Source organism: Struthio camelus, chromosome W (genome assembly GCF_040807025.1).
Source record: "Struthio camelus isolate bStrCam1 chromosome W, bStrCam1.hap1, whole genome shotgun sequence".
Taxonomy (NCBI): Eukaryota; Metazoa; Chordata; class Aves; order Struthioniformes; family Struthionidae; genus Struthio; species Struthio camelus.
Window position 1 is genome coordinate 57,538,807 of NC_090981.1, and position 9,327 is coordinate 57,548,133.

Genomic DNA, 9,327 nt, shown 5'->3' on the forward strand with positions numbered 1-9,327 from the left:
AAAGGATATCATGAGGCTAAAGTCACCCTTGGGGTGGGGGGAGAGGGAAAAGGTCCACATGACCTCTGTCACCTGCTTGGATGCCTAGCAGGTAGTACCCTGCATTGGCAGGCAGGAGAGCTGGGCTATCCCTGACTCTGCAGGCAAATCCCCAGCTGCAGCCATGCTGCATTCGATCCCTCACAGTCACACGTGTGGGAGCTGCTGCCATTGCTGTAGGGTGCTTGCACCCTGCCCACAGAGGCACGGCTGCCAGCCATGCACAACCCCACTCACATCCAATACCTCTCTTTATTGGTATAAAAGCCCAGTGTGGACAAAATCGCATTCTCAGCCCTGAGCCCGATGGTAATTTCTACCTCCCGGTCCTGTAGCGCATCCTCAGGGCTGATGCCCTGCTGAAAAGTCCCTCTCCAACCCTGGGAGAGGGAAATGATCCACTGGAATGGTCCCCTGAATGTCACACCCACCCCTCCCAAGCTTTGCTGGCACCAGGGGTGGGGTGACTTGTCATCCTGAGCCCCCAGCCACTATCCAGCCAGGCCCATGTCTGCCAGGCACTGCACCCTCCTCCCACCCTGGGTAGCTCCAACCCCCTTTTCCCCGCCCCATGCCAGCTGCCAATGGTGCCCTGCACCTTACCACCGCTCCACCAGCCTCCCCTACCCGCACTGGGGTGCCAACTCACTGCAGCTGCCACAGTTCAGCACCAGGGCAAAGCCTCGCAGTGCAGCAAGCCTGGGTGAAGAGGTGGAGAAAGTAGCACCACAGCGTTTGGCCCCAGCCCAGAGCGTGACAATGCCCTGCAAGGCTGCTTCCTCCACCCCAGGGGAGGAGGAAGAGGAGGAGCGATGTCTCCCTCCAGCACAGGGGACAGCATATCTTCCATATCTTCTGTGGTGGGGGAAGAAGCAATGTGTTTCTTCAGGCTTGGGCCTCAGGCAGTCCAAGGTAACATCCTTCCCAAGCAGGCTAACTCAGCCTTCAGTTGCAGCATGGCAGGGCCAGCAAAGCCGAGTCCCCCAAGCAGGGCTGTTCTGCGGGGGCTCCCAAAGGGGCAGAGGAGCGAGCCAGCCCCAGCGACGACAATCTGCTGGCTGCTGCAGCAGGACCGGAGCACCTGCCCCGCAGGGCCTGGCCGGTGTCCTCCATTCCAGGAGAAAATATATTGCAGAGAAGGTGACGGCCGCTCTAGCCGACAGAACGGAGGGGAGGGCAGGGGGCAGCTGGGGACAGGAACATCCCACAGGGCCTCAGGATCCTGGCTGTGGGCTGGCTCCACTCTGTGAACCTACAGGAACAAAGAGACGGGGGTCAGATTTCAGCAAACTTCTTGCCCCATCCATTTCCTACAGCAGAGGCAACAATCCAGCTAAGGCCCCAAACCACAGAGTTTCCTAACCTGTCTGTGGTAGCGAAGGAGATCACATCCTTGCTTCAGCCTCTGATTGAGACAACCCCCGACCCTCAGCACTGTCCCAGCTCCTCACAGGTAGCCCAGAAGGGACCAGCCCAGCCAGCTACTGAGTCCCCCTGTAATGGAGCAGGACTTACAGAGCAGGAAGCGACGCACGTTCTGGGCAGAGCCCCCTGACAGCAGGTAGGCCCAGGTGGCAGCGACAGCCATCAGCAGGTAGGAGGGCACCAGGCTGCCCACGTACAGGGGGTTGCAAAACGTCTGGGGAAGAGAAGCAGGAGAGGGAAAGGGTAAGCGGGCAGGAAAGGGATCTCTCAAGCCCTTGCTGCTGGACACAGCCATCATGTCCTGCTTCTCTCTCTTCCCCCGGGACAGCAGCTCTGGTGAGGGGCTGGGATGGGACAGGCACACGTGGCAGCATCACAGCCCATGGCCTTGCTGAGCTGGCAGAGTACCGGGGCAGGAGAAACCAGCTCCAGCCGTTTGCCTTTGTCAAGGGCCCATCCCATGTGGGGCTGCTTCCAAGTCCCCAAACATCAACAGCTTTGTTGCTGTCGAAGGCTCTTCCTTCCTCTCTGGGCAGGGGGACTATCACATACCAAAGCCATTCCTGAACACAGGCCCCTAGCACACGGCTCCGCTCCCTGCTACTCACCGATCCCGAAACAGCAAGGTGCATGACAACAACAGCCATGATCTCCCACCAGCGCCGGTTCTCACAGCCATGGAAAAAGAGGATCCCCCAGAAGGTGTGAAGGAAAATCAGCACCATGGTCATAAAGGCTGCAGGGAGCAGCACAGAGGGGAGTCACAGGAGAGTCACCCACCCCATCCTGTGGACTTAGGCTGGTGGAGAGGAGTCAGGCCAGGGAAGACGAGTGGTGGCACTACTGGGCTGAACTAGTAAGCACATGGGCACACCTTGAGTGTGGGAGGGATGGGGGACAGGCGCAGGGAGGGTAGCAGGCCACAGAGAGAAGGGTTTTGCACAGAACGCTCTTGCAGGTGGGGGGCTAAGAAAGGTATGGGGAGTAGCAGCAAAATGTAGCACGAAGGGGAGAGGACTGGGGGCTAAGGCTGTCATTCATGGGGCTGCACATCTCCGTGATGAGGCACAGTGGAGGGGCAGAGATGTGGGAGAAGGGTCGGGCTTGTCACTCACCCGAGGTCAAGAAGTAAAGCTGTGAGTCCCCATGGATCCCCACGGTGCCAGGCCCTAACGCGTCTGCCAGGAGATTGATCATGGAGAAGGCACCGCTCATGAGCCCAAAGCCCACGCCAGCCACTGCCAGGACAAAGACACTGTAAGGCCCTGAGCCCACAGCTCCAGCAGCCTCCCAGGGCCACCTACACCCAGGTACCGCCTAATCCCGCAAGAGACCCAGCCTGCTTTGGTGTGAGAAACCTCCCTTTCCTCTTGGCAAGAGGCCCAGCACCTCCCTATGGCCCAGGTTCACCCTGTGGGGCCACCTCTGGCTCTGCATTTGGGGTGCCCTGCTCTGCCCGCCACTCACCGTATGCCATTTGCTGGATGGAAATCGGGGAGCAGCCATCTTCGCTGAGGGCCACGAGACCTTCAATAGCCTTCCTACAGAGAGGAGAGCACGTTGGAGCACAGCACAGCACGGCACAGCACGGCACGGCTGCAGCACCAAGGACGAACTGGGCAGCAAGCCAGGATTTCATCCTGCATCAACCCACCCTCTTTGTAATCTCACAAAAGGAAGGGTGCAGCTGTGACACAATTGGGTCTCTGACAGACACCTGACTTTATGCTGAAAGATACTGCGATTGACTGATTGATTGATTGACTGGCACTTTGCATATCACTAGACCACAGCAATAAACATTTATGACTTGGCTGACAAACTCCAGCAAGGAGCGCTGACTGAGGGCATCAGGATCAGTGCTCTTGCGTGTTCCCATTACTGAATTGGCAGCAACTGCAAAAACCACCATGGAGAGTATCTGTGGGACCTCCCTAATTGCCTGACAAACCATGCACACAAAAGACATACATTAGTGAAGCCAAATACAAACATTTTCCACATAGGAAGATGGATGCAAGCCAACCCTATAGACTAAGTGTAGGGGAAAACAGAATGCTGTGGGCCCAACGGGCAGCATCCTTGCACGAGGCTGCAGAAAACAGTACTGCTGCCGACATAGGAAGCATACACCCGTGAGACTGCACCGGGTCTTTGCATCCGTATTTTTAAAAGAGGTTGAAAAAACAGGGAGGGTGCAGAGAAGAGCTCAAAGAGCTAGAAAAATTGCTTTGGGGGAGAGACTCAGGAGCCTGGCCTGACAAATTTCATCAGCTTTGGGCTCTGGTGGGTAAGGAGAAATACAGAAAGCCTCTTCAGCCTGGAGGAGGAAAGCAGCACTAGAAGTTGCTGGGCTTCTGCAGAACAAAACGCAATGGTTTATGTTACAGAGGGTAATCTACGGATCTCTGCTACCCTCTGCCTTCCTGGCTCCAGCAATGCCTTGCTGTAGGGAGTGGTGTGAGCTCACATACCAACCACTGGCTGAACAACTGGCACTGCTTCCACACACGCCCCTACCCAAGTCCGGACCTTTCCCAAGCCCCTCGTTCCCAAGCTATCACCCTTTCCCTGCCTTTCTCTTGCTCCCAGCCCTTCCTGCATGCGTACTCCCTGCACCACGCTATGCTTGGGGAATAGGTGTGTGCAGCCAGCTGGCAAGGCAGGGACTGCTGGGATCCCAGCATTGCCTCCTTTTGGCCATCCGTGCTGCCCAGTGCGCAGGCTGCCTTGGGCCATCCAAAAGCCCACGCGACTGGCAGCGCATGCTCAGCCCAGCAGGTGGCAGGGATCCCTGCGCTCCCGCCTGGCAGCGCCCAGGAAGCCAGAGATTTTCTGAGGTTGGGCTTAGACTTTGCCCTGGGCTGGCCAGGATGCCAAGCACGAGGCAGAGGCAGTTACCGACGGTGATGCGCCATCCCACCAACAACGTCCCAGCACCGCCAGACTGACTGTCCAAGCCCCTGGCGCACTCCCTTGCTGCAGAAGGCAGGTTGAGGTCACACTAGAGGCTCCTCGCTGCGGGGCTGAGCCCAGGTGTGGACCGTGCCATGGGGCACGGAGGATGCAGGATCAGAAGTCAGGACTTGCTTTGGAGAGATGCTGTGCTCCAGCACACCTCACTGGCAGTCCTGCTCCCTCCCCTCAGGGGGATTCACTGCCTGCCAGCACCATCTCAGGGCTCTTTATCTCAGCCCCGGAGCGGGGCACAGAGCAGCTGGCAGGGTTGCCCCGGCCCAGGGTACGCACCCTGTAGGAGACAGCTAGGCCCCGAGGGCTGGCCTTCCCGTCACAGAAAGGTAGGGCAGAGCCAGGAGGCTCTGGGAAGACTCTAGGCGGTCTAACACCCAAGTGCAGGTCGCTGGAACAGCTCCTGCCGGCCTTGACACCTGCAAAGCAGCTTTGCTACTTAAGGGAGGGGCAAAGCGATTCCTAGCAGAACAGCTCATATCTCTGGGCCTGATGGGGCAGAAACTCCCAAGAAAATCCAGGTCGAAGGCACCTCTCCCTGCGCCAAGGACTCAGGGCATCGCAAGAATGGTCCCCCAATGGCGGGACCTGCTCTGACTCCTGGCCACACAGGGCTGATCCTGACCAGGAGGCCTGGCCTCTGACCTGATGGCAGGGGACCGTCCCTGAGCCCCGCTAGAACATCCAAGATTAATGTTTCTCAGTCAGGCTCAGGACCGACAAACCACTCTGGCCATGTTATCACCACCCCTCAGGAGGGGAGTCATCAAAGCATCCTGAACCTGACACCCAAATCTGAAGATGACAGAGAGCTGTAGGCACTGCTGTGGATCTCTCCCCCACAGACAACACTATTACACAACTCCTTGCCATTTCCCTAGGCCTGAGCCATTTAGCTTTGAGGATAACACGAGGCCTAACACTGGCTCACAAACAATGTGACACTGTACCAGCCAAGACAGGCGCCTCGGATGAGGCAGAGCCCTGAAATCACCTTCAGGCTGTTTCTGCTGAAACAAAGAAAAAGAAATCCCTAAGAAAGGAACAAAACTTGCTGGAACACGGGGGTAGATCCATAACCCTTCTCCTTCATCCACACAGCAAAGCGGGAGGTTTTCTGTCTGGCATCCCACAGGCATTTGTCCAAGCTATGGGAGCACTCCTGAATCTAGCCAAAACAGCCTGCTGGGAAGGCAGGACAGAGCTGATGTTACACATCCTGTAACAGCGTAAAATCACAGCCTACCTGTCCTGAATTAAGAGAAACCAGCCAGCTCAGGCATCAATCCTCCAGACCTTAGAGATGTTCTTCCCCACCACCAGAGCTAGACTCGATGTTAATGTACTGACCTAGCTGTGACACAGAGATTTTAACTGTACGAGTCTTTGCCTCCTAAAAAACGCTGATCGAGATCCTGAGCAGAGTGCAGGCACAGGATGCAGAGAGAAAGGGCAGGGGAAGGGCAATACCACTCCATCCCCAGATTCTGGGACCAGCCCAGGGCTCACTGAGGCCCACGGGAAATTTAAGCTGCCTCTCAGGGTATTGCCACCAGGCTCCAAAGAACATCTCAGCAGATAGGAAGCGCTGACATCCTCTGGCTATGCCACAGCGAGATGGCAAAGCCTACAACCAGCTGGGTCACCGAAAAGCCTCCTCCTCATGCCAGGCTAATGCCATGTCCCTTACCTGAGAAGTTTGTAGTAGAGAAAACGGAAGGCCTCCTGCAGCAGCACAGAAAACATCACCCCAAATATCAAGAGCCCCTTCTGCAATGGTTCATCATTGGGGTCACTGGCTTTAACAGCAATAAACCAGATCAGGGAGGAGAGCAGCAGCGAGACCAGCCAGAAAAAAGCCCTGAAAAAAGAGACAGAGAGACTGCTAAACAGAGAGCACTTGTGCTGGGCTCAAAGAGATAATTCCTGCCTCGGGCAAAAGATCTCCTTCTGCACTCAAGCAGCACACACAGTGCCTGGTGCTGGGGAGACAGGTCTGCACATCCACAGATGGATCAGCTGGCATGCATCTGTGGAGATCCCTGGCTTCGCACCAGGCGAGGAGGTGTCTGGGCTGGGGATAACCACTGTCCTGCACCAAGAGGCTCCTCTCAGGGCCAATACATACTTTCTGCTGTGGGCCTAGACTGAGTAGAGAACACACTCCTTGCCTGCTCAAGACAAAGGCTGCTAGAAAGCAGCAAGCGCCTTTCTCCTCAAGGCTAGGTTCACACTTGAAGGGGACCAGCCCTGCGGTGTAAGGCATGTTTTACACCTGCATCAAAGAGGTGCATGAAAAATTCCCAAGAGTAGTGCTTTGCGGAAAGGCCCCAGGGGCCGGGCAGGTTGTACCTCGGCCCGGACAAGGACTTTGGCTGAGAGCCTGCTCCTTGCCTGCCCTGACGCGGTTGTCTTGCCTTTGCAGCTCTCGGCTGTAACACTGCCAGGATGAGCAGACGTGCTGAGCTGGTTCCCTGCCGCCCTCTGTCCTCCCAGGGACTGCCCTGTGGCCAGGCACAGGCACAAAGGACACTGTTCCCTCCCACCATGACCGCGCTTGGCCGCACAGGCCCCAAGGAAGCAGAGGCACGCAGAGGCACAAGGCAGGGGAGAGGTCTGTTGGCATCCCACCACCTTCCTGAAGGATCTGCCTGGGTCACAGGCGAGGCCCTCAGGGGCCATCCGAACCCCAGGAAGGGGCCATGCCTCTCCTGTGCTCATGGCACAGCTGAGTCCCCACGGCAGGGGATGTCCCCACAGCAGGGGATTCCCAGTGCCATTCCCAGCTCAGGAAGACATGTGCCCAGCGGGACACCCCAACCTGAGGGTCTTGCCCCATCTGCCCAGTGTACGCTGACCTCGCGCCCGTCACCGCATCCAGCGGCGGCACCAGCCACATGCCCAGTTGGGCTCAGCACCGGGGGGCACAGCCTGCAACACGCCGATGCCCACCTGCAGCCAGCCTGCATGCCACAGCGACTGTGCCAGCACTGGTGCCGTGCCTACGCCACTGCCATGCCGGTACCAGCACCGTCCCCATGCAGTACCGGTACCAGTGCTGCGCTTGTGCCACACCGGCACCAGCGTCCCTCTCGTGTTGGTGCTGATGCTGTCCCCCTGCTACGCCTGTGCCGGTACCAGGCAGCACCTGTGCCCTCTGACTGTTGGCACTGCTGCTGTGGCAGTGTCCCTGCTGCGCCACTACCAACACTAGGCTGACAGTGGTACCAGTGCCTCTGCCATGCCCATACTGGCACCAGCGCTGTACTGGTACTGGTGGCGGTGCCATGCCCATTCTGTCGGTGGCGCTAGGGCTGGGCGTGCAGCCCTCTTGTGCTAGTACCAGTGTCCCTCTTGCGCCTCTGCCAGTACTGGTACCAGCACCAGTGCCATGCCTGTGCCGACTGGGGTGCCGGAGCTGTGCCTGCCCCCTTCCCGTGTTGGTGCTGGTACCGGTACCAGCGCTGTGCTGGGGCTGCCAGCACCGGTACCTGTGCGGCACCTATGCCTCTCCTGTGCTGGTACCAGTACTAGCACCAGCGCCCCCCCAGCGCGGGTGCCGGTAGCGGGGCCCCGGCCATGCCAACGCTGGTACCGGACCCACTGCCAGCGCCCCCCCATGCCCAAACTGGTACCAGTGCCAGTACCAGTGCTGCTCCAATGCTATGCCAGTCCCAGGGGCCTTGTCACGCCCTGCCGGTACCAGCACTGGTCCCTGGTGGCCCTGCCGTGCCCGGGCCATCCCGGTGCCGGCGGCCGCGCGGGCCCCGTGCGGAGCGGGACTGACCCGGCGATGAGGATGATGATGCGGAGCGGGTCGCGGGCGATGGTGAAGAGGAAGAGGCCGAGCGCCGGCCCGAAGGCGATGAAGGTGCACCCGAAGAAGACGGCGAGCGTCATGGCGGCACCGCCGCGGCCGCACCGCAACCCACCGGACGGCACCGAGCCGCACCGCCCCGCTCCGCCCGGCCCGGCCCGGCTCGGCCCGCCGCCCTTCCGGGGCCGCCGTGACGTCACCCCGCCGCCGGAAGGGGGCGGGGCCACGGCGCGGCGGGGCCACGGCGCGGCGGGGGGGGGGGCACGGCGGGGGCGGGGCCACGGCGGGGGCGGGGCCTCCCGGGGTGGGGTGAAGTGGGGGGGGGGGCACACTCAGCGCAACTGGGATGTGGGGCAAAACGGCGGAGCAGCAGACGGGCGCCGGGCCGCCCCGTCCCGCCTGCCGCGATTCCCTCGGGCGGGACTTGATATGTTTGGTTTTCAGTTCGGTTTTCAAGGCGGCTCCAAACCCAAAGCTGCCCCCAAACCGGGGGCCGCGGTGGCAGCAGGCCTCGGGCCTCGCGTGGCGCTCGGGGCCTTCGAAGGGCCCAGCGGGAAGTTTTGGAGAGGGTGCAAAGGGCGGGGGACGACGCGATGGAGGGGGGCGTCGCGAGGAAGGTGCGACGCGGCTCCGGCAGCTTTAATCCGGAGTTCGGGCCCGCCGGCGGCGGCGCCCCGAGGCCCACGGCGCAGGCTGGACCGGGGCTGTGAACGGTTCAGCCCCCCCCCCCCCCCTCCTGTCACCAGTGCCCTGAGCGCCGCCGTCCCTTCCCCTCCAGCACGGCCCTGCGACTCAGGGACAACGGGGAAAACCGGGGCAGGAGCACGGTGTGGCCAAGCAGCCTGTGCGAGGGGAGTCCTTTAGCCCTGCGGGAGGCCGGGGATAAGGTCTTCAGAGCCGCGAACCAGAGGTGCTGGGCTTGGGGGGGGGCTGGGGACCGGCAGCACCTGGGCAGGAAAGAGGTGCAGTCTCAGCCTCCTCCTTTCCTGAGCCAGGAGAGGTGCAGCAAATAAAGGAAAGCGGATAACAGGAGCGATCCCTGTCAGGCGCTCGCCGGGGTTACGGCCTGGCTCATC

General features: G+C 60.1%; 1 protein-coding gene across 1 annotated transcript; it reads right to left on the reverse strand.

Moving 5' to 3' along the window:
- Positions 1-273: 273 nt before the first annotated feature.
- On the reverse strand, positions 274-8,438 carry LOC138064237 (gamma-secretase subunit Aph-1b-like). The gene is made up of 7 exons (XM_068925919.1): positions 8,222-8,438; positions 6,125-6,295; positions 2,932-3,005; positions 2,580-2,702; positions 2,073-2,200; positions 1,555-1,678; positions 274-1,291 (listed from the first exon to the last, which is right to left on the reverse strand). Exons 1-7 carry the CDS (start codon positions 8,332-8,334, stop codon positions 1,254-1,256), a joined length of 771 nt encoding a protein of 256 aa, XP_068782020.1. The 5' UTR covers positions 8,335-8,438; the 3' UTR covers positions 274-1,253.
- Positions 8,439-9,327: the final 889 nt, after the last annotated feature.

What these genes read in the sequence shown, in the direction of transcription:
- LOC138064237 (XM_068925919.1), bottom strand. Translation starts at nt 8,334, where the DNA reads ATGACGCTCGCCGTCTTCTTCGGGTGCACCTTCATCGCCTTCGGGCCG. An exon ending in CATCCAGCAAATGGCATACG is followed by an intron (nt 2,703 to 2,931) that starts GTGAGTGGCGGG and finishes TTGTCCTGGCAG; the next exon opens with TGGCTGGCGTGGGCTTTGGG. An exon ending in CGTGCGTCGCTTCCTGCTCT is followed by an intron (nt 1,292 to 1,554) that starts GTAAGTCCTGCT and finishes TTGTTCCTGTAG; the next exon opens with GTTCACAGAGTGGAGCCAGC.